The 24,030-nt window shown below is 38.0% G+C and overlaps 1 protein-coding gene across 1 annotated transcript; it reads right to left on the reverse strand.

Moving 5' to 3' along the window:
• Window positions 1–6,440: 6,440 nt before the first annotated feature.
• On the reverse strand, window positions 6,441–16,560 carry si:ch211-112f3.4 (EF-hand and coiled-coil domain-containing protein 1). The gene is made up of 8 exons (XM_062987180.1): window positions 16,053–16,560; window positions 14,192–14,744; window positions 11,688–11,792; window positions 11,030–11,167; window positions 10,295–10,442; window positions 9,591–9,728; window positions 6,982–7,051; window positions 6,441–6,774 (listed from the first exon to the last, which is right to left on the reverse strand). The coding sequence occupies exons 1-8, from the start codon at window positions 16,558–16,560 to the stop codon at window positions 6,620–6,622; spliced, it is 1,815 nt and encodes a 604-aa protein (XP_062843250.1). The 3' UTR covers window positions 6,441–6,619.
• Between the last annotated feature and the right edge of the window lie 7,470 nt (window positions 16,561–24,030).

A 24,030-nucleotide genomic window follows, 5' to 3' on the forward strand; every position in this document is an offset into this window, starting at 1 on the left:
GGCCAGCTGAATGAATTGTGCTAAGCACAGAACATGTGAAAATCACCGAGCATGAGACTTTCCTGTTGTCTTTTTTTTTTCTTTATTCTCTGCAGAAGCTCATTATTTTGTTCATCTCTGAAATGGATTTATTCTGGCAAGCACAATGCTTGAACACTTCACTGTGCAACTGTGCAAAGCTTACTGTAAAGCCACGAGAGGTCATCTTTTTTAACAGGAGCACTCACAGTTCCTGCTCTAACTTCTGTATGGAAAAATGCATTTATACAATATGTTACAACGATGCATTTAGCAGTCATGAACTCATCACATCGTGCAATTCGCCTTCCTTCGAATTGTGCCACCGTTGTCCCATTGTGACCCTTTGGTTGTGAATACTTCTTCAGGGTATGGGATTGCTCTGTTTATTTATTTCTAGAGATGAATACAAAGCAGATGTATATATAATATATTTATTCTATAAATAATGTGTTATTTTGCATTTTATTAAATGTCTTTTTTGCATTGTGCCAGAAGAGATATTTACTGTATTTTTTTTTTTTAACATATCAGAAGTAGGTGCCTAATATCCTATAAACCTCACACTCAAGCTAGTTCAGTAGCAAACTGAACGTTGTAGGCCTTAATTGCAGCATGGCTCAGTACCACAAAGCTTTTTTCATGTTGCGTTCACTTGGTTTAATGCATTGATGGGCAATTAGCAAAAATAGAGCTGTTTTGTTGCTAGAAGAGGTGCTTATGAATTTGTAAATCACAAGGGTAAAGAAGCAGAAACTACAAGTAACCAAATCAAACCCTCCAAAATCTTTTATGCTCATTGATGTTCAGGACTTTTGTCATTTGAAATTCAATTTAAGTTTGGATCCTGGTCTAGGAGAATAATCATCTCAGAGAAAGTTCAAGGTACACTGACATTTTCCCTAATGATTCAGAAGGTTTGACTATAAATGATTTAATAATGTACTGTATATGTTTGATGTATGGCTGGTTCTGAAGCCTGAAGCCTGACTGAAATGTATGATGAAAAATTCAAATTTTCTTACTGCTTCCTTATGCCCTGCATGCCGCTGCTTAAGACAGGACTCAACAGTGGTACTTGTAAATAAGTAAAATGAATAAATAAAGGAATACATTACTCTGTCTATATGGGTGTGTTCTTATTTTCTGATCAACGTGCACAATTTAATGCAAAGTCTCACTGAATTGTAATTAAGTAAATGGAAACAAATGTCACAATTTTAAATTGCTTTGAACAAAACCATTTGCTAAATGTTATAACTGTAAATGTAAGTGTTGGATGAGAAGGCCTGTTTCACAATCAAGGCATTTTAGCCATAACAAGGATCAAGACTGATAGGCAGGAATTATATCAGTGAGGGTTTAACTTTTATCTGCAGAAGTTTGGACTCAAGTGTCCTCGTAGTTTCATGTGCTTATGAACAGAGCGTTCTTATCCATGAGATAGAGGGAGAGAGACAGAGAAAGGCTCTGAGAAAATAACTGAACATCATTGTTCTTATGCAGATGTCGAAAGGTCCCTCCCCACTGGGCTAACAAGAGTGGAACATAACAGAGTAACAAAAGAAAAGTTAAAATTCAGTGTGTAAAGGGATGATATAAACATGCTATGAGACTAGCTTTTAAGGGTGTGAGCAAATACTACAATATGTATAATTACAACAATTCCTTTATTTAAATACCCCACAATCACATTCACTTGATTAAGCCACATTATAGACAATCTATTTTCTGAAATCTTATAGGATGGTAGGGGTATTCAGAGTTCATTAAGGAAACCCAGACATACAATAATTAAAAGCAGTTCTCCAACACTGGTCCCAGGACCAAAGTTGCTATGAAGCACTCACTTTACCAGCTACACCACTGTGCCTACCACATAGTGTAACCTATTATACATGTAGTAACTGTTCAGCAATACTGATCTTCCCAACCTAAAATGCACCCTGGACCAATCATTACAGGGTATCATACTATAAGCAATTTATTCTATTTATCTAACTGCATAGCGCTGTACTATAACACTTGTTTACTTTTACTTAAGTGTACCTTGAGCTGTTGTAATTACTGACTTTCCCTATGGGAGTAAAGTTATCTGCCTATCTATATCTATCTACCTTCACTTAATCATCCCAAGGGGGAATTTAAACTAGACATTTCTACACGCAGTGATCAAGGAAATGGATCAAACCCAGACCAGTTAATACTTGTTCAAGTGCAGTCCTCTCATGTTGTTTCTTCTGGTTGTGCCAGACCAATTAAGACCATGAGCAGGATTAATCAGTGAGAGTATTTATAGGATATAGGATACCTTTTTAACCACATATTAGCAGGCTACTGAGTCAGTGTCAGTAAACCACAAACTGCTAGTGTGTTTGCATTATCTGCTAATCTGCTAGTTTGTTTGCTGCTTGTTAGCATAATGCTCTATCAATATATAGTTGGTGAAATTAAATTGTCTTCTTAAATTAAGTATTAAAATCCCTGTTAGTATGATTGATTCAATAATCTACAAGTGGAAAGTTAATAAAACCAGAAATCATCCCTAAATTGTTGTCACTACATTCTTCTACATTGTGCTCTCAAAGTAATGAAAAGCTAAAAGAGGAACCAGCAGTTACTCTTATTTGGTCTGTTTCCTGTTCTCATTTCCAGTTGCCATGGTAGTTAATTAGTCATGCCTATTGCTAGTTAAGTTAATTTGGTTAGTCTAATTTGACTGTATTTTATAAATATAAACTGTTTTTTTGTAACAATTACAAAGTGAACAAAATTCACTCTACAAAACAATTTAATTTGTGCATCTAAAATGTGCAGTTTTGTTAAATCAGAACAGAAGTATCGAGGTAGATCATAACATGGAGCTGCTTTTCTGCAAGTGAAACTGGGGTATTACACATACTCAAAAGAAACATAAATAAACAATGTATGAGCATGATAGAGCATTTTATCCATAAGGAGAATTTAACCTCATTAAGGAAGAAACCAAACCTGAGAAGATGCATTTATTACAACCTCAAACTTAAAATCAGATGTAATCTCAATGCTGAGCAATTTATTTTTTAACCGTTTTAATTGTTAAATAATTTGTCTCCTCTCTTTGTAGAACTAAACAAAATCTTGAGTTTTGCAGCACTTAATTCTATAAGTTACATTTTGACCAATTTAATTTTCATTTCCACCTTTCAATGAGTTCTGCATTTCACTTTCCTTATTTGGTCTGTTTCCTGTTCTCGTTTCCAGTTGCCATGGTAGTTAATTAGTCACACCTTTTGCTAGTTCCATTACTCTGGTTAGTCTGTTTAAACTCTGTGTTTTTGTATAATTAGATTTATATATGATTTATAATAAATAATAAAAGCAAGAGTAGAGTGTGTGATTTGTGTTTTGGTCGACCAATTTGATTTGATTTTATAAATAAACGAATGTTACATTTGATGCCTGCAACACATTAAAAATAAATGCGAAAACTACTAAAAGTATGGCATTCAGGATTTAAAAATTCATTATATATCAATAAAAAAAAGACAGAATTAGTCACCACTTGTGTAAAAACTAGTTTGTGTTACTATCCAAGTAAATAGCTCACTGTAATTGTTCTTTTTTAGACACAGTTACAAATACACTCACTGAGCACTTTATTAGGTACAAATTTTTTTGTATGGGTATTGATTATTCTACAAACTACAATGTTGTGGGTATGCAGTTGCTAACTGTAGTCTATTTTCCTTCATCAGTTCCTTCATAAACATATTGCTGGGTCATAAATATACATACAACAACTTAGATTCATTAGATGGTGCACAAAGGACTGTAATGTCATTTATGATTATGATTGATAATTGAATGCAGCTAGTGACTAATTTGTTTGACTTTTTTGTTATGACTGAGTTACCATAAGAAGAAACCCCAGACTGTCAATTTATGTAAAAAGGAAATTAAAAAAAACATAAAAAGGTCTGCTGTGAACTAGAAGCTGCTGGAACATTAATTAAGCAGAAGAGAAGCCAGCTCTCCAAAACTGCCATCCTAAATCACAAGGGAATTTTATTTTTAATCAAATGGACAAAGTAAAAGCTGGAGCAAAAGCTTTTATCTTTCACTGCGTCTTATGATGATGGAAAGAATACTTTCTTGAGAAGAGTATCACCCAAGGACAGATTAAGGATAGTCTGGGCCCCTGGGCAAAGAGTTTGCGCTTCTTTGTACGCTGGAGGTCATGCCTGTACTCTTGGGAGACAGCAGTGTTGACATTTAAAGCTGCCCCTTCAAACACCTCAAAGTTATCTCTCTGTGCTGCCACAAAGTCTTGTAAAGACAAGAGAAGTTGTGTAGCTGTACATGTGTCAATATCATGCTTCTGCAGCTGCAGGCTTGTGGCTTGGAACCTCTGTAGTATTGTGTCCCAGAAGTATGCCATGAAGGCCATCTCCAACATGTCCAATTTGTCACAGAGTGCAGAGGCTTCACTTCGAGTTACACATTTCTCCTCCATATCTTTAGACATATCATTCAATGCCTCTCTCAGTTGTGCATAATATTTCCAAAGAGCCTTAGTTGACTCAGCTCGTGCGCTCCATCGAGTGCCTGAAAGTGATTTCAGTGTGAGTTTGATATCAGTATCACGGAAAACCTTTCCCCACCTGTGTGTAGATGATGCACAAAATGTGTACATTGCCTGTACAAAGTCAAAAAAACATCCAGCTTCTGGGCTACTGTCAACAGCATTGACACCAACTAAATTCAGTGCATGTGCTGCACAGGGGACATAACAAATCAAAGGGTTTCTTTGTTTAAGATGAGCTTGGACTCCATTGTACTTTCCCGACATGTTACTTTCATTATCATATGACTGGCCCCTACAGTTACAAACCACTTTTTAAATTATTTATACATGGCAAATACAACTAAGCTGATATGATGATCATTATACAGTTCATTCTATTTCACTAGTTTACCGGTACATGTGAATGTCTGGTGCCATCTGCTAGACAGTCAGTGGAATTGCAGGACCTAAATAAAATCTTGCTAGATTCACTTTGTCCAATACATAGGTTTCATCAAACATTCTGAAATCACTCCGACTCACTATCTAAACCCATGAAGTTATTATAACTTCATGGTGGTGCAGTTGTGCAGAGTGGATTGTAATCCAGCAAGATAGAACCTGAGCACCTGAGTTTAATCACTGCCTCCAGTCAAGGTGTCCAGTTTCCTTTAATCTCTCAAAACATGCAGAAAGAGGACAAATCCAAATCACCTCAAGGGAAGAATGGCTGAGTAAATGTGTAAATGGATTTACAGTTCAATTTTACAAAATGTACTGGTCTTCAAGATACTGGTTGAGAGTTCATGTCCCAGCACTGCCATGCTGTCACTTTCTGGCACTAAAACAAAGTCATAATTCTTAAAAACTTGGTTTGTAGCATGTTTTAGGTCAAATGAAATATGCTGCACTGCTAAATACACAATATGGACAAAAGTATTGGGACACCCCTTCTAATTTCGGAATTCATGTGTTTTAGCCACAACAGTTGCTAACAGGTGTAATAAATAAATTATATTAAGAAAATTATGCTGTCTACTTTGCAGCAACATGACAGTGCCCCTGTGCAAAAAGCAAGCTCTATAAAGACATGATAAAAAGCTTGATTTAAAGAGGCTCCAGTGGCCTGCACAGGGCCCTTACTGAACTCAATCCCACTGAAAAGCTTTGGAATTAACTGGAACACCAATTAAAGCTTTCTTGCCCAGTATCAGCGCCCAGCCATACAAATGCTCTTTTGACTGATAGGGCACAAATTCCCACAGACCTACTTGTCAGAAACCTTCTCAGAACGGCTGGTATAGCTGATAGTATCACACAGATTTGTTTTTGAAATGGGATGTCCAACAAGCACATGGTCAGGTGTCCAAAAACTTGTAGTGTAGCTTAATAACTAATAAAGTGCATGAAGAAACAAATCTACATCAAAGCAAATTGATTGTCTGATATTAATATTTTTATTCAGTAAAACCATGCATGGACTTTATTTCATTACCTGCATGTTACAAATGCTTGCAGTATTTTAAATATACACAAATAATATATAACTTGAATGATTTAAAATAAACTCTTTATATTTCATTATATAATAGTTAATAACATGCTTTAAACGAATATATTCATACTCATATAAAAATTGAACTTTCCTTATACAACTTCTGTCCATTTACCGTAACCCTATAGAAAGAAATAACAATGAAAGATACATGTGATCAGGGTTTGAAAAAAGTCTGGAGTGTAAAAATAAATAATATACAGTGCTGGAAAGAGGTCGACCAGAGTTCATCGTACATTATTGTACAACTGTGACCTGCACTATGGGTATCATGGAGTTCACAGGGTGTCTCCTCTCTCCCATTTGGCTCTCTGTGATTTTCCACCACTTGCAGGTAAAAAATATGTGCTCATGAATAAATGCATGCGTGTTGGAGGAAGCATGATATTCTCAGCTCATCTCGGCCAGTGTGGAGGTGGGACAAGCAGCCAGAGAATCACAATAAGGCAATTACCAATACCAATTTGTATGTGCAAAAAGCAAACAAAATAAATAAATGATTAGCAGGAAATAAGTAGAGTTTTATTAGCTTTTTGGTGATGTGAGGTCACACTAGGGTGCAACCCCGATATAACCTTTTCCTCTTCACATTGGAGGTCACTGGAGACCAGCTGCTGACAAAGAGTGTCCACTACTTGACAAACAGGAGTGGATTCTGCGTAAGGAAAAGATATTTAATACTTTATATAAATACATTTACTTGCTTGATTTTATTAGAAACACTTTTGGCCATTAAGTTTCAGCACTTTGTTTACAAATATTTTAATTTTGTGCAATAAGCCAAGCACCAAAAAATCTTCAGGCTAAATGTGTGCCAACAACAGAATCTATTATTTATGCTACAAACCACTAGGTTGCTCACCTTGACCTTTTCTGTTGCACTGATCTAGCGTATCCAACAGGATTTTACCCAAGGTTCTCCGGGACATCCTCTGGCAGAACAGAAAAGCATATGATTACAGGTCAAACAATGATCTCCACACTTATTAATTATATACAGTGTATCACAAAAGTGAGTACACCCCTCACATTTCTGCAGATATTTAAGTATATCTTTTCATGGGACAACACTGACAAAATGACACTTTGACACAATGAAAAGTAGTCTGTGTGCAGCTTATATAACAGTGTAAATTTATTCTTCCCTCAAAATAACTCAATATACAGCCATTAATGTCTAAACCACCGGCAACAAAAGTGAGTACACCCCTTAGTGAAAGTTCCTGAAGTGTCAATATTTTGTGTGGCCACCATTATTTCCCAGAACTGCCTTAACTCTCCTGGGCATGGAGTTTACCAGAGCTTCACAGGTTGCCACTGGAATGCTTTTCCACTCCTCCATGACGACATCACGGAGCTGGCGGATATTCGAGACTTTGCGCTCCTCCACCTTCCGCTTGAGGATGCCCCAAAGATGTTCTATTGGGTTTAGGTCTGGAGACATGCTTGGCCAGTCCATCACCTTTACCCTCAGCCTCTTCAATAAAGCAGTGGTCGTCTTAGAGGTGTGTTTGGGGTCATTATCATGCTGGAACACTGCCCTGCGACCCAGTTTCCGGAGGGAGGGGATCATGCTCTGCTCAGTATTTCACAGTACATATTGGAGTTCATGTGTCCCTCAATGAAATGTAACTCCCCAACACCTGCTGCACTCATGCAGCCCCAGACCATGGCATTCCCACCACCATGCTTGACTGTAGGCATGACACACTTATCTTTGTACTCCTCACCTGATTGCCGCCACACATGCTTGAGACCATCTGAACCAAACAAATTAATCTTGGTCTCATCAGACCATAGGACATGGTTCCAGTAATCCATGTCCTTTGTTGACATGTCTTCAGCAAACTGTTTGCAGGCTTTCTTGTGTAGAGACTTTAGAAGAGGCTTCCTTCTGGGGTGACAGCCATGCAGACCAATTTGATGTAGTGTGCGGCGTATGGTCTGAGCACTGACAGGCTGACCCCCCACCTTTTCAATCTCTGCAGCAATGCTGACAGCACTCCTGCGCCTATCTTTCAAAGACAGCAGTTGGATGTGACGCTGAGCACGTGCACTCAGCTTCTTTGGACGACCAACGCAAGGTCTGTTCTGAGTGGACCCTGCTCTTTTAAAACGCTGGATGATCTTGGCCACTGTGCTGCAGCTCAGTTTCAGGGTGTTGGCAATCTTCTTGTAGCCTTGGCCATCTTCATGTAGCGCAACAATTCGTCTTTTAAGATCCTCAGAGAGTTCTTTGCCATGAGGTGCCATGTTGGAACTTTCAGTGACCAGTATGAGAGAGTGTGAGAGCTGTACTACTAAATTGAACACACCTGCTCCCTATGCACACCTGAGACCTAGTAACACTAACAAATCACATGACATTTTGGAGGGAAAATGACAAGCAGTGCTCAATTTGGACATTTAGGGGTTTAGTCTCTTATGGGTGTACTCACTTTTGTTGCCGGTGGTTTAGACATTAATGGCTGTATATTGAGTTATTTTGAGGGAAAAATAAATTTACACTGTTATATAAGCTGCACACAGACTACTTTTCATTGTGTCAAAGTGTCATTTTGTCAGTGTTGTCCCATGAAAAGATATACTTAAATATCTGCAGAAATGTGAGGGGTGTACTCACTTTTGTGATACACTGTATATAGTATACACACTATAAGTATGTGGACCCCTGAACAAGAGCTTGTATTAAAATAATATTAAAATTAGGTGACCTCTATGATCTTTTCATCTACAAAAACAGCCATGCTTCTGAGAATGCATCTCACAAGACTTTGACGTATGTGTGTGGGAATTTGTGCCCATTTAGTCAAAAGATGAGAGCATTTTTATGGCTGGGCACTGATGTTGGTCAAGAAAGCCTCAATTAATGTTCCAGTTCATTCCAAAGCTATTCAGTGGGACTGAGATCAGCAAGCTCTAAGCAAGCTTCTCCTCATGGCTTTATAGACGTTGTTTTGTGCACAGGGGCACAGTAATGTAAGAACAGAAAATGGCATTCCATAAAGTGTTGCTGCAAAGTTGGAAGCATTTAATTTTCTTTAAATAATTGATTTATTACAACTGTCAGCAAGTGTAGTGGCTGAAACACACGAATTCAACAACCAGAAGGGGTGTTTCAATATTTTTTCCCCAAATAGTGTATTTTACTCCCAAAACCATAAAGATTAAATTACATTACATTAAATTTTCCACTAGATGGCAGTGCAAATCCATTAACCAGTATCCATAATACCAGTAAGAGCACTTGGGCATATGGCTTTTATTTATTACATTTGGTTATTAAAGGTCCAGTATGTAACTTTTGGGGAAATATGTAAGAAATGGCTTTGTTTGATCAAGTGTCCACATACATTGGGTCACCAATAATAGATCTAACATACTGTATATTAGGCAGGGTGACAAACTCTTAAGCATGGTCTTTATTATAAACATTACTTATTTGTTAGTTCACATTTTTTAGGACTGTACTTTATCTCGAAGCTGCAGCAGTAGGGAGAGAGCGTCCATGAGTTTCTCCTCCAGTAATGATAGACGTGTTCGGCCTGTATCCACCATCTGAACATCTGAGCTCATACTGTTCACCTCCTCCTGCTTTATCTTTACATTCTGACACACACACACACACACACAAATACATTATAGATTCATGTGGACTCATTTGTTACCCACCAGGATAAAGTAGTATAATAAGAATTGATGAAGGAATAAATGAAGAAAGGAATATAGAAATGAATAAATGAATAAAGGAATTAATACATATAGGAATGAATAAATAGAAGAACAATTGTATGAATGAATGAATGTATGAATGTATGAATAAATGAATGAATGACTGAATAAATGAATATAGGAATGACTAAATGAATAAAGGAATATAGAAATAAATGAATGAATAAAGGAATATAGAAATAAATAAATGAATCAGGGAATCAATATATATAGGAAAGAATAAATATAAGAATAATTGAATAGTTAAATGAATGAATATAGAAATGAATGAAGGAAGGAAGGAAGGAATGAATATAGAAATGATTGAATCTATGAAGGAAGGAAGGATTGATTATAGAATGAATGAATGAAAGGTAAAGCTTGAGTAATAGCCCAAACCCATTTTTGTAGATAACATGTATTTTAAACATAATGTTTATCATTGATTTGTAATATGCTCTCACTTTTTCCGTTTCCTTTCCGCTCAACAGTGTTTGGTGTCGTCTTCCTCTCGTTTTTAATTCTGGGGCTCCAGAGTGTCTGCTGTGACCACTGTAGTGGCCTGTAAAGTTCTGCAACATGAGCAGCTGACACACCGCCATTTTCTGACATCTAGCAAAACAGAAACACATATTGGAAGCAGAGAATAGCGTCAAAATATTCAACATTCCTTCATCAGCATTCCATCGTCAACATCTCTTCAGCTATCAACTTGCTACATAAGAAAGGAATGTAAAATAGGGAGTGGTTTTAAAACTGTGACACACCCACTGATCTGAAAACAACCTAAATACCTTAATAATAAAACAGGTAAAGTTAAACGTTAATAAATCAGGTATTATATCATTAATAAAAGCAATGGTTTGTAAATTGTCTTTGACCTGTACATTGTACAAAAACACAATTTTTGTTGTTTTGCCTTATAGGAATAAAATATAAACTAGCAAATTTGTACATGTTCCGAAAACATGAGACAGAAGCATGTTAACCCTTTTGTAACAGAACTATTGTGCCATTCATGTTTCATGCAAGTCTTTAGCTGTGTAAAGTGTAGGGACTTCATTGTTGTATGTGCCATACATGGGGTGTCACGGAGGCGCACTGGGTAGCGCTGCTGCCTCACAGCAAGAAGGGCTGTTTGATAGAAAATTAAAAAAAATTAAAAAATTTTGACAAATAAATAACATTAAAACTCTCACCCTTTTGGACAGTTGTGAAGTCTGTTGGTCAGTCGCTTCACCTCCAACAGGCAGCACTGATCTTCCTCGTCTGTCCTCTCCTCCTCTTCATCTGATGCTGCTCGACCCTCAACTGCCCTTTGCAGGGCTTCCTCTGCCAGAAAAAGATAGATACATCAATTTCAAAGTAATGTGACTTATGATTAAGTAGTTGATTTATTTATTGTTTAATAAAATGTCAAATCAGTAAATGTAACAAATAAAATGTGCTAGTAAAATTCACACTTAGTGTTAACAGATACTCAAAACAATACACATATATCTCAACTAGAACTTAACTAAAAGAAGGTAAGAAGTTTGACGTGTGACATTTGGTCTATTTTCTATAATAAATTCCTTTACTAAAGTTTGAGTCGGTTGGTTTGTGTTATGCATTAAACTCCGCCTGCATTAGGGAACAATGGGCATAGCTGCACCTAATTCTAGCTCACTCTATTGCCAACTTTTGTAAAGACTTTCTCCAGGCATCTCCTCTAATTCCAAGATCATATCTGGTGAACAACTGTATAAATTTGTTCTCATTGTAAATCCATATATTTATAATCCATATATCTTATATTTCATGCAGACCTGTACAAATGAATAATTCACTTGTCTACAATAGCACATGTCCTCCTTACCTCTGATGAGGGTCTTATCTTGACCTGTGGGTAGCACTCGATGTGTAGATCTGACCAGAGGTTCAGGTCTGTGTTCACTCAGATGTTTGCAGCTGCACTGGGATCTGTCAGGAAGATCAAAACAAAGTGACAGTTTGAATACAATGTGGGTGCACTAAAATTGGGTTTACCATCATGATCTTCTCACAATAGATTCAATTAAATCTCTTTCGATTTTATAGCAATACAACGTTTGTTTGTTCAGCTACGCCTGTTGCTGAAGTGCATAAAACCAGCATAAAACCAGCACACAGCTATTGGACTCTGAAGCTTTACTCTTTGGCAGCCTGTCAGACAAATCTGGGTTTAACAGATGCCAGAAGAACACTGTCTGAATGCACAGTGCCATGTTTGGTAGAGAAGAAATAATGGTCTGGGATCTTTTTTATGATTGGGTTGGGCCCCGGAAGGAAAATTAAGCGTCTGAGTTGGGCGTTTACATATTTGGCCATTTAGTGTACTTGATGAAATGTAGGTATGAAGATAAAACACCAGGTTTGGTGTTGCTGATGTGGATAATGCAGACACTACTCTAAGTAATCGATGCAACAGGTTCTAGCTTGTTCTGTACTGGTGAAGGAATGAACGTTGCAGCACCCCATAACTACTCTGATCATTTAATTCATTACAGCTGCAGGCAGATGGGTGAAACATTCAGCTGAAGATGAGCTGAATTAGCCATAATGATAAAATAAACAACGTAAATAATTTATTCAATAGATGTATAAGATCTGAAAAGTCTTTTTGTTTAGGGTACTTCTTTAATTTTTTTACACCCTAATCTAAATATTTTCCATCCAAGGAGGGGAGCAGAAAAATCACTTAGGCTCATTTTTCTGATTTGTACAGTCAAAAAAAATCTCGAAGCTGCAGATAAACGTTGAACACTGGGGATGTAGAAGAAACCATGATCATGTTCAGATGTCCACGTGCCTTTGACCATGAAGTGCATATTAATATCAAAGAACTTGTTTTTTGTCATTTTGTCACGATAGCGGGCTATAGTGGGACTTTATCGCTGCACCACCTGTGTGTTGCTAAACAAGTCTATAGTATTATAGAATAATATTGTACTGGGATTGGGACAGTATTGGGAAATTTCTGCTTCTGTTCTTTTTCTGTGGGTATTATGGGGTAAAATATAGAAAAATCACATTGGTGCAGAAAGTTTGCTCATAAACTTGGCCTGTATGGCCTCTAATACTTTTCAATTATTCACAATTCCAATCAATCAAACTGAGCCAAACATGTCCCAATGTAACTGGGACAAACAACTGTCTCTGAGTACTTAAAACAATGATCTTTTTTCTAAGGGCAGGAAGAAGCCCAAATTCACACCTTGCACTAAGAAGAAATTTGTCAGGATGACCAGATGTCAACTAAGAACCACCAAAAAACAAACTCGCATTTAAATCTGCCAAAACACTGATGGCAACGTCTACAGTCAAGCAAGCTTACACAAGAAAAAAGCCCAATTTACGATGCTTTATGGTGTTTTTTTTCTCTATAGTTGGACCACAGTACAGACTACGTGTCAAATCAGTAAATAAATGAACCTTTGATAAAACTAAGGAGTGTTATTATTACTAAGCAACTGCTGATCAAAGAAGTAATGCAGTTAAGGTGAAAAAACCTTTTTATTTTTAGATCTATCTGATTGGTTAAAAACCTTTTAAACCAATACATTTACATTTTCGGCATTTAGCAGACACTTTTATCCAAAGTGACATACAGTATACAGTCTAAGCAATTAAGGGTTAAGGGCCTTGCTCAATGGCCCAACAGTGGCAACCTGGCAGTGGTGGAGTTTTAACCAGCGACCTTCTGCTTACTAGTCCAGTACCTTAATCGCTAGGCTACAACTGCCCTACAATACAATACAACCTGTTTAATACACGTGTATAGATTTGCTCACAGGAATCATTAACCTGCTCCAGGGTTCTCACAGCCCTTGTAAAATGCTTTTGGTTTATAATTGGGTGGAGATGGAGCTGAAGACCAAAGAGGGAGGGGCGCAATACCACTTTTAACCACATAGCTTTGAAGTTGGATGGGATCTCAGTGCAGTTGACTCATTGCCAGGCTTTAAACCTGGCGCTACCCTAGGAAACACTAATACGCAGTAATGATACGCTGCAGTGACTGTCTGCTGTAGTCATGCTTAAGGGATCATGACTAACGGGGTAGAACAGGAAACCAATTCGTCCTGGATTACTGTAGTCCAATTTGAACCATTACTAAGGAAAACCGAGCATGTCTAAAACATGTCCTGAAGGTGGTCATCGTGGATGTGTTAACTGCACTTCAAGGCCATTCTTAATGCTTGATGCATTTTTATCCTCCTCATCCTCAGGCCTGCAATTAATATCAATTAAAGTGAAATGTTCAGAACTTATGAAAGATTTTCACTGCCCACTAGTCATTCATCAATGTGGGAGGGACCAAAGAAAACACCTGAAAGTACCTGAATCTCTTCAGCTCCGCCTCAAGACTCTGGGCTCTCTCCTGCAGTGGCATAACCTGCAGTGCCTGATCCTGGATGTCTCTAACTCTCTCCAAGCCTGCAGCAAGAGCACCCCTCGCCTCTTCTGCTCTTCTCCTGATGTCAGCACTCTCTCTCCTCAGTTTTCCTACCATTGCCTCCAGCCTGCTGACCTCTTCATGTGCCCTTATCAGTTCCTCCTCCAGCCTCTGGTTATACTTCATCGCCTCCTCTAACTGACCATTGCGTGAAGCGCGAATCAGATCCAGCTCTCGAAAAAGGTCCTTGGTGCGCCTGGTTTGTTTAGTTTGTCTAGTACTGGGTTTACTTTGCGTACTGTAGCCTTGTCTTTGAACAATCTGTGGTGTTTTTTCGGTTGGTGCTGCCAGCCGCTCCTTTCGTAGAGCCACCTCCAAAGATATGCAACGGGCATCGCTGCTCTGAAGGGCCGAACGCAGGTCTTCCACAAGTTCTCTCAGACTGCTATTCTCCACCTCAACATGCTCCTGCCAGGTTCTCTGCTGACTGTCCGGTCCTGTAATTAGCATAGTAAAGATAACTTATTGGTTTAGCAACATTACCCCTAGCCAAATACCTACACCATATAGCCAGAAGTATGTGGACACTTGACCATTAGCTTTTTGTACATCCTATTTCAAAACCCTGACCATGATATGGAATTGACCTTCATCTTTGCGCTCATAACAGCCTCCAGTCCTTTAGAAAGGCTATCCACCAGATTTTAAAGTGCACATTTGTAAGGTCAGGCTGTGCCAAGCAGCCACCATTGGGCCCTTAAGCCCTTCTGCTTAGGTGATGTGCATGATGGCTGATCCTGCTCTCTGATTCCAGCTTTCAACATGCTGGTATATGCAAAAAATAATTTAAATGTATGTCATTATTACATGGGAACCAACACTGACACTGGGAGATTATGCAAAATTCTTCACAGGTAGTGGCCAGAGATGAGGATGGATCCCAGGTCTCTAGGATCCTGGGTTTGTGCAGTACCTACACTACAAGCTATGCCACTGCAACGACAAAACACATTCTGCCTAATCTAATTGTTCATAAATTGTTTTTAAATATATATATTCTTCTTATTGTGAATATATGTTATTCAGTCAGGAGCTTGTATTTGAAACTCTGGGCTAACTAATACTGGACTAACTACGTACTAAAAACATTCAAATTAAATGAAAGTTGAGATTTTAAACTACTGTATGTACAGAGGTGCCTTTACCATCTTGTAAGAAAAACTAACCTCACTTTGCATTAAATTTGCATCACAAAAGCAGAAGTGAAACAGAAAGGAACAGGAAAGAATCATTTTTAGACACCTGAAATAGGATACCAAAATGAATACTAGACAATTTTAGGCAAACATGGAAGTTTAGAAACAAAAAAAAAACATCAAAATAACTTTTCAATTACTTTATAAGGTCTTTGTAGGGTCTAATACATACTGTCCGTAAAAAAGAAGCACTGATCTGGAAAATGATACAAAGAGCTGCTTAAAAACACTGACCAAACATCTGAGCTCAGTTTAAAATATTATGACAAGGTGAAGAATATATGAAACTACAGTCACAATGCCTAGGTCAGCCTGTCCTTATAAACTCAATACAATACAAAGGCCACTAAAGAAAGGCTACTGTGACATCAACTGTCATTTCATCATTAATTTTAGGTTTAGTTGCCTTGCCTTTAATTACAGACTGTCAGAGGTTTCATCCATGTGGGTTTTTGCTTCCTGCATACGTTCCAAAAACATGCCATTAGGTGTGTTTGCCTATTAGCTTTTGTGCCGCTACTACACCCAAATGACTGAACCTGAAATTACCTGGTTCTGTGGATTCCGGTGCACTTTCTGACTGGGTTGTCCTCTTGCCGGTACTTTGACGGGACAAATCGAAACTGACGCACTTTCTGCGGCGCACCCGAGGACAGCGCAGTTTGATCTCGCGCTCCACGTGCTCGGTTTCTTCGGTAAGCGCGAGGCGCGTCGGACCCGCTTTCAGGCTGAAGGATCCGCACAGCCGCGCGTGGAACTCCCTAAAGTTTAGAGCAGGAGGTAGATCGGCGCAACTGCCCCCATCCTGGTCAGGGTTAATACCCATCACTGAGCAGAGCAGCCGGAAATCCTGGTCGGACACCAGATCTCCTCTGCTGCAGTAGGACAGGTGATGGAAAACCTCCTGCAGGTACTGATCGATCCCGGTGGCTAGAACTACGATCTCGTTTTCCACCTCTAGATCCGGACTGTAGTGATGCGCCAGCGCGCCGCGGAGCCACTCGGATTTACGCGCTGCGCGTATCGGCTGACGGCCGCACGATCGCGGTGCTGCCATAGTCTCTTGAAGCACAAACCAACTGGTAAAGCTTTTAACAGTTAAAGTATAAATAGGTCAAAATGATCCCAGAAAGGCACGACCACACAGACCTCGACAAATGACATCAAACAGAAGAACAGCGAAATGTCCGCAAAACAGTTTTGGAAACCAGAAACAGTGCGCAGTCCTAAATCAGCCCCAAACTGAGCCTCCACCCGCAAGTCTGACAGATGAGGTGAAGCACAAGTCCATGTAAACTTCCTCAGCCTCTTTCAATCCCATCTGAGCTCAGGAACACTTAAACGCTGTCAAAACCCACTAGCCTAAAGCCACAGTATTCATGAGCACAGTCCAGGGTTGCCAGATTGGCTGATTTACCTCTTACCTGTGTAAGGCTCAATCGCCACTAAACTTCCACTGTGGGACCACATGAAAGGTCCTTAAGCCTCAATTGCTTTTATTGTCCTCCCACCTAGTACAAACACTGGTCCAGAATGTAAATACTTAAGGATAATTTATTCATTTATTTATTTTTACTACTTTATGCTTGTTAGTGTCCAAAGTGACAATCCATCAGAAGGTATCGCGTACTCACCTGTTTGCTTAGATACTTACACCTATAGGTAAATTAAAGCAGCCAGTTTACTTAATGACACAACATTAATATATATATATATATATATATATATATATATATATATATATATATTAATGTATATTATATATATTAAAATATGGGCTATCAACCGGAAGATTGGCGGTTCAAATCCAGGCTCTGCTATGTAGCCACTGTTGGGTCCTTGAGCAAGGCCCTTAACCCTGTCTGCTCCAGGGGTGCCATACGATGGCTGACCCTGCGCTCTGACCCCAGCTTCCAAACAAGCTGGGATATGCGAAGAAAGAATTTCATTGTACTGTACACCTGTATATGTATATATGACAAATAAAGTATATCTTATCTTGCTGCTTCTTCAAAGGATTGATTTTGGATTGATCTCTATTTTGAAGTTCCAGTTCTGATTTAAAGCAATATCTGGCAACCCCAGGGCAGCGCGTTGCTGCTTTTACGCGTAAGTGAGGATTAAATTTCACTTAAATGGTTCAGAGGCGTATTGAAATGGTAAAGCACTGAAAAGGATTAATGGCCTTGTATTGAAGGTTAAACAATACAGCAAGTACAATGAGTTATAACATATACAGTTTATGGTCAAAACTATGTGGACAGTTGACTATGAGCTTGCTGGACTTTGTACTCCAAAACCATGAACATTATTATGAAGATGGCCTCCCATTTGGCAGCTATAACAGGCACGATTGATTTGAATGCAACTAACTTTATATAAATAAATAATAAATTTCAGACACCAAAACACATACAAAGCCTTACAACACTATGTGGTCATAAGTACTTAACCGCCCCTCCCTGTTATAAAGTTAGAGTTCCAAAATACAGGACAGATCCAGACAATTCTTGGATCTACCAGTCTTAGTTTAGCTTAAGACTTTAAAGATAGATAGTCTGAGCAAACTAAAGCAAACTTCCTGCAGCTAAATGGATGAGTTCATTCATTCATCTTGGTGTTTAAACATCCAGTCCTGCACTACTGTTTGCAAAAGGTACAGTGCAAATAGAAATTAGGCCTGCAGAATGTATGGTATCCAACCTAACAAAAACCTCCAAAACTACCATTAATAAAAGTTTACGTATTATGGTTCACCTCCAGTTTTGAGAAAAAGAAAAAGTTTGTGAACTCTTTGGTGTTACAAATTCCAACCTAATCTAAGAACATGAAAAACTACACTACATTATTTACCACTTTAATGCTGATGGTAGAGTGGGTGGCACATAGCAAAACTGGTCCCGTGAACCTGGGTTTGATCTGTGCTTTCAGTCACTTTCCGGCCGAAAAGCAGGAAACTCCCCAAACAGGTTCACAGGGCAAACACACAAACCTACATTCACACATATCACACCTAGGAAACCCAGACAGGCACAGGAAGAACATGCAAACTGTAAACAGAAAGGACCCAGACCGCTCCATCTGAAAATCAAATCCAGGTCCTTTTTCGTGTGAGATGACAGTGCTACCCACCAAGCCACTGTGGTTGAGTTATTGGTTGATTTTTGTGTTTGACTTGAGTGAAAATCAGGCAAAAACCCAAAGAGTTACTAGCAACTATAGCAGCGATGTAACAAAAGTAAAACACATCAATGTTATGTCTTTAGGATACCGTGCAATTCTTAGGCTTTTCCTCCATGATTACTGATTTAGATAACTTCCTTACAGCCTTCTTTTTCCTGGTGTTGATATCTGTTTACCCACCTTACTATGGCACTTATCGGCCATTTAAGTTGTTTTACTGTTCTCTAAATGGTATCTATTTTTGCAGTGACTCATAAGAAAGACATGTTTTTGTTAAAAAGAAGTGCTAGAACACAAAGGTAAGTGATATCAGCTTGTGACATCGAGGTTTCGTTTCTTGCCGTAAGACTGTGAGTCAACTACGCAATGCTGCCAGCTACGCTTTTATTGTTTAGTCTGGGTTATGATATCTATACAGTGATATCAGACCTATGTGCCATAGCAGGCACCTCAGCTCATCACATCATATCATATCATAGGGGCTTTTTTATGAGTTCTGTCTAGATCAGATTGACAGAGTGAAAGCTTAGGGGGCAACAGGTGGTGTCAGTGTGGGACAGCAACTAGTTCTACGGACCCTATACCTTGGTACAGGATAGTGCTCTCTAGACCCACAACACCCCTGACCAAGATAGGGCAGGTACTAAAAGAATAAGCTAAAGAATGACTTTATAAAAGGATTTGCATTCAGTCCCATGCGTTTTACCCAGTGTACTCAGTTTCTGGGTGTGCTGGACCTACTGCAACCATTACCAATGTGAAGCAGTTAGTAAAAATAAATGAATAAAAGAATGAAAGAAATTTTACTTGGTCAGATCAATAGAATATGGAACAGGCGGTTCATGTAGGCAGTCCAGGTCTTTGTTTCTTCAGCCGGCAGCTGCTTCTTTAAAGCCTGTTTATTTAGACTCAAAGGCCCATATTGGAAACTGAAAGGCCTGCAGAGTAATAGTAGTCTATCATAAAGGGAGTGTCAAAAAGAGAGAGGCCACACACTTGTCCACTATTAAGAAGGTTGCTTCCCTAGTCTTTGTCCGAGCCATATGTCCAGCTTCAGGTCATCAGGTTATAAAACCAAACAAGCCATTTTTCTTTTAATTTCTAAGGTTTAAAACAAAACAATGCTCTCCAAATACACTATATGACCGAAAGTATGAGAAAATGAGCTTGAAGGACATCCCATTCCAAAACAATGGGCATTAATATTGAGTTCACTTCACAATTTAATGGCATTTGGAGCAACATATGCATTTATCTAGACCACATATTTTTCAGGCACAGAGGCTAGACTAGTCTGGCTGCAGTTCACACCGGTCTTTTATTTAAAATGTGTGAAACTCAAGTATTCAATTAAGCTTGTTATGAAGCTCAACAATATACAGTACAGCTGTTTTGTCAAAAAAAAAAAATTCACTTTTACAACAAGAACTACTAATAATGTCCTCAGTTCTCAAACGATTACATAAAGTTGTTTAAAGGAAAGCTGATGTAACAGTGGCAAACATCTATACTGTATGTGAGACAATAGTAATAAATAGGCTATAGTAGGTGTCTAAGGGTGTTCTGGATCATTAGAACTCCTGCATGCAGAGAGAGGCAGGGATGCATAGAAAGAGACAAAAAGACTATTGGAATGACAGATGGCCTTCAGGCATCGGTTTCATGTGGTTTACTGGCAGATTTCAGAGAGTTAGATCCTCAAAAAGCCGCACTGTAACAGTAATGTGTGTACATGAATGTTAAAGTTTACTGGAGTAATATTGGGGAAACAACTCTCGGGATTACCTGTTGTTTTAAAAATCTTGCTATTATAGTCTGTGGTTTCTATTTATTGATCCACTGATTTTTCAATAGGTCACAAAACAAAGAAGCAGTTTTACGGTTTTGACTGAGTTAATAATCAATGGATTCTGTTCTCTATATTAAACCAGCCAAACTATATTTTGCACCATTATAGTTAGTCCCCCACTGGCCATAAAATAGCCTTGCTTTCTGGAAAGACTTTCCTCTGAATTTTAGAACTGTTTATTACTGTGAGGATTCCATTTTTACACAAAAGCATAAACAAGCCAAGGCATTAATGTTCAGCTGTAATAGCTGGCTGACAGTTGGAGTTTAAACTTATTTATTTAAAGGTGTTGGATGGTGCTCTGTGCAGGCTAGTCATGTTTTTTTATTAAGTCTTAGTTTACCTTGCATTGTACACATGGGCATTGCCGTGTTGAAACAGAAAAGAGCCTTTCTCACACTGTTGCCACAGTGGTGTAAGCACTACAATTTCTTTATTCATCCAGTCATTGTCTCTTCTTATTACCACCAGTAGATATATTTCAAAATTTAAAAAGCTTTTTTATACATGCCTACATTTTTTCCCCATTTTCCACCTGAATGTAGTGTGGAACATGAGCTTTGAAACTTGGGTGTGGACATTTTCAGAGTCACTGAGAAAATACCTTTGTCACGGTTGAGTTTCTTTACAGACAGCACAGTCGATTTATCACAGCACAGCAGGACAGAAGCACAAACCGTGTTTAAAGAATGCTCTTTCCATATATAAAGCAACAAGTTCACATCTTCTAGCATACACCCACAATACACAGACACAGCATCGCCTCTACAAGAGCATTCCATTCCTGAAGAACAGTACAGCAGCAGATGACTGAGGAAGGAGCAGAACTTACAGACGTGTATCTGCAAGTGTAAAAGCATGACCTCATGATGTGTGTACTTAAACACTGACATGCCTGGATAAACCCAAGAGCTATTAATATCTGTATACCTTCCACACTACAGTAAATTATAGATTTTGATTACATATAAATAAATAATAAAAACTAAATAAATGAATTCAGACTCCCACAGATAAATTTTATAAAATTATAATAATTTTTATAAAAATAATTATTCAAATTGTAAGTGCATTCAGCAATTATACAAAGAAAATGATTTTAATACATTATTACAATTACAATTTTTAAGCACAGTGCGCTACAATGTCTTAAAATAAAAATTTTAATTTTATCAGTTATGCACATTGAAAGCCAGGCTATTTTTTTTACAGTGATGCAGGTTATGAAATTGTATCATTTAGCAGATATGTCTCTACATTTTGGCATTCATCAACAGTAAGTAAACCCTATACGACCCTCACTGTTAAGATATTTGGCTGGTGGACCTTTTTCAGCACTGCAATGGCACTAACATGGTAATAACATGGTAGTGTGTTTGTGTTGTACTGGTCTATGGGGCACATACCCTGTTAATATAATTTAAAAAAAGAAAATAGCTTTAGTCTCCATCTAGAATCTGTGAACCCTCCTTTAGTTTTTATCAGTGGGCTCTTTTAGATCACAGGACACTGTTGGTTTTATATTTTTGGTTGGAGAACTATTGTCTTTCCATCATTGACAGTGAAGTTTTTAAAAATCCTAACAACACTGCTACACTTACATAACAACATACACTAACGTGTTATTACCACATTAGTGTAATTTTACAAAGTGTACAGAGGAACTAATTGGCTAATGGTAGGTGTTGATTATTTTATAATCAATTAATGCACACACCAGGTAGATGAGTCTAATGGGTAAGTAATGGGTCAGTGTATATAAACGCTTTTGTGTTTTTACCACATGAGCTTCATAGATCCAAACATGTGTTAGCCTACATAGAAGTAAACTTTATTCTGTACAAACTAACATTTTAACTGTGTTACTGTGGTTAGCCTCTAGATGGCACTTTAAGCCAAAGTGAGACACAACCACACAAAAAAAAAATCCCCCTTAAAATTGATTATAATTTGAAAACTATATGTAATGTACATTATATTCCTCTGTAATATCTAATATACAGTGTATTTGTAGTTACAAGCTTTTAATTTTAAATACAGCCAGCATATATGGATGCACTATGTACTCAATCACAGGGATCACACACTACATTAGCCACACTAGTTTGACCTTGAAACTTGCCAGCCAAAAGCTTAACATTTAAGGCCTATGAATGTACAATTATTCATTTTCTTAAAATTATTCAACACAGCAATTTTCACAGTCCTCTGGTGTACTACCTCAGAGTTATTCAAGTATCAACAGTGGTACACTTTAAAACACACTTCTTTGATAGTAAATACGTAGTATTCAAAAGTAAATGGTTTATTATTTGATATTCAGCTATTCAAAATGTTTCTGATGATAGAAATAAGCTTTGAAGGTAAAGTAACAATGTTTTATTATTACATAATAAGACTGTATTATTACATAATTATTATATAATAATAAAAATAATTATTATTATTTAATGGTAAAGTATGTCAACAAGAAAAACGTCTTACTTCTTGACATAGAGAATTAGGCAATGGCAACCCCAGACAGTTAAGCAGCTATTAAAAAGTTTAGTTAATAAGTAGGGTGATGTGACACTTTGGTAAACACGCCTGTTTCAACTTTTGAGTGTGTTGCAGGCCTCAAAATTTAAATTTGGATATTTTTTAATAAAGCAAAAACGTTATGTTTACTGAAAACAATGGTAATCTTTGTTGTATTTTTTGTCACTATAATAAAGCTTTAAGAGGATTAACAAATTATTTTTAGTTCATTTTGGAAAAAATGGCCTAATTTCTCCAGAAAAGGGGGTTTGTCGTAAACAGCATATACTGGTGTAGTAAACAGTATACTGGTGCATTGCAGTCTGAAGTATATACTAAGCCCATTTTCCATTGCACAGTGCCCTAAAGTACAGAAGAATAATACAGTGTATTTATTGCTCAAATACGGTGCTTGTGTTGTCCCAGCAAATTGGTAATTTTTTGCCAGTGCACTGTTTCTCGACCCACAAATTAAAAAACATACTGTTCGATAGGGTACCATTCACTGGAAAGGAGGCAGAATTAAACACACAGGTACAGTACATTCCAGCTAGCAATGGAAACAACTACTACATACCCATTTGTAGGGCTGATGGGGTGTATATAAATGAATGAACATTAGGTACACCTGTCTGGTAATTACAGAGTGTAATAGTATACACCCAGGTGTGTGTAGTATAGTAGTGACGTAGGTAATCTGTAGCATGCAATACACATGTGCTGTAGGTAGTATACAGTACATGCAGGTGGCGTGTACAGTACAGTACAAACTGGTTCAGTGTGTGTGTGTGTGTGTGTGTGTGTACTGCTACTATTTCTCGCACAGCCATTGGTTGAAAGCGAAAACTGGGCGTGGTGTGAGGCAAAGTGGGCGTGACTACATGCCGGTGATCAGTGATCGGACGATGCTGGGTGGGCGGGGCTTGGCAGGGAAGCTCTAGCGCATACTGAGTGACGAGCGGAGCCTGAACCGGTATC

Source organism: Trichomycterus rosablanca, chromosome 24 (genome assembly GCF_030014385.1).
Source record: "Trichomycterus rosablanca isolate fTriRos1 chromosome 24, fTriRos1.hap1, whole genome shotgun sequence".
NCBI classification, from domain to species: domain Eukaryota; kingdom Metazoa; phylum Chordata; class Actinopteri; order Siluriformes; family Trichomycteridae; genus Trichomycterus; species Trichomycterus rosablanca.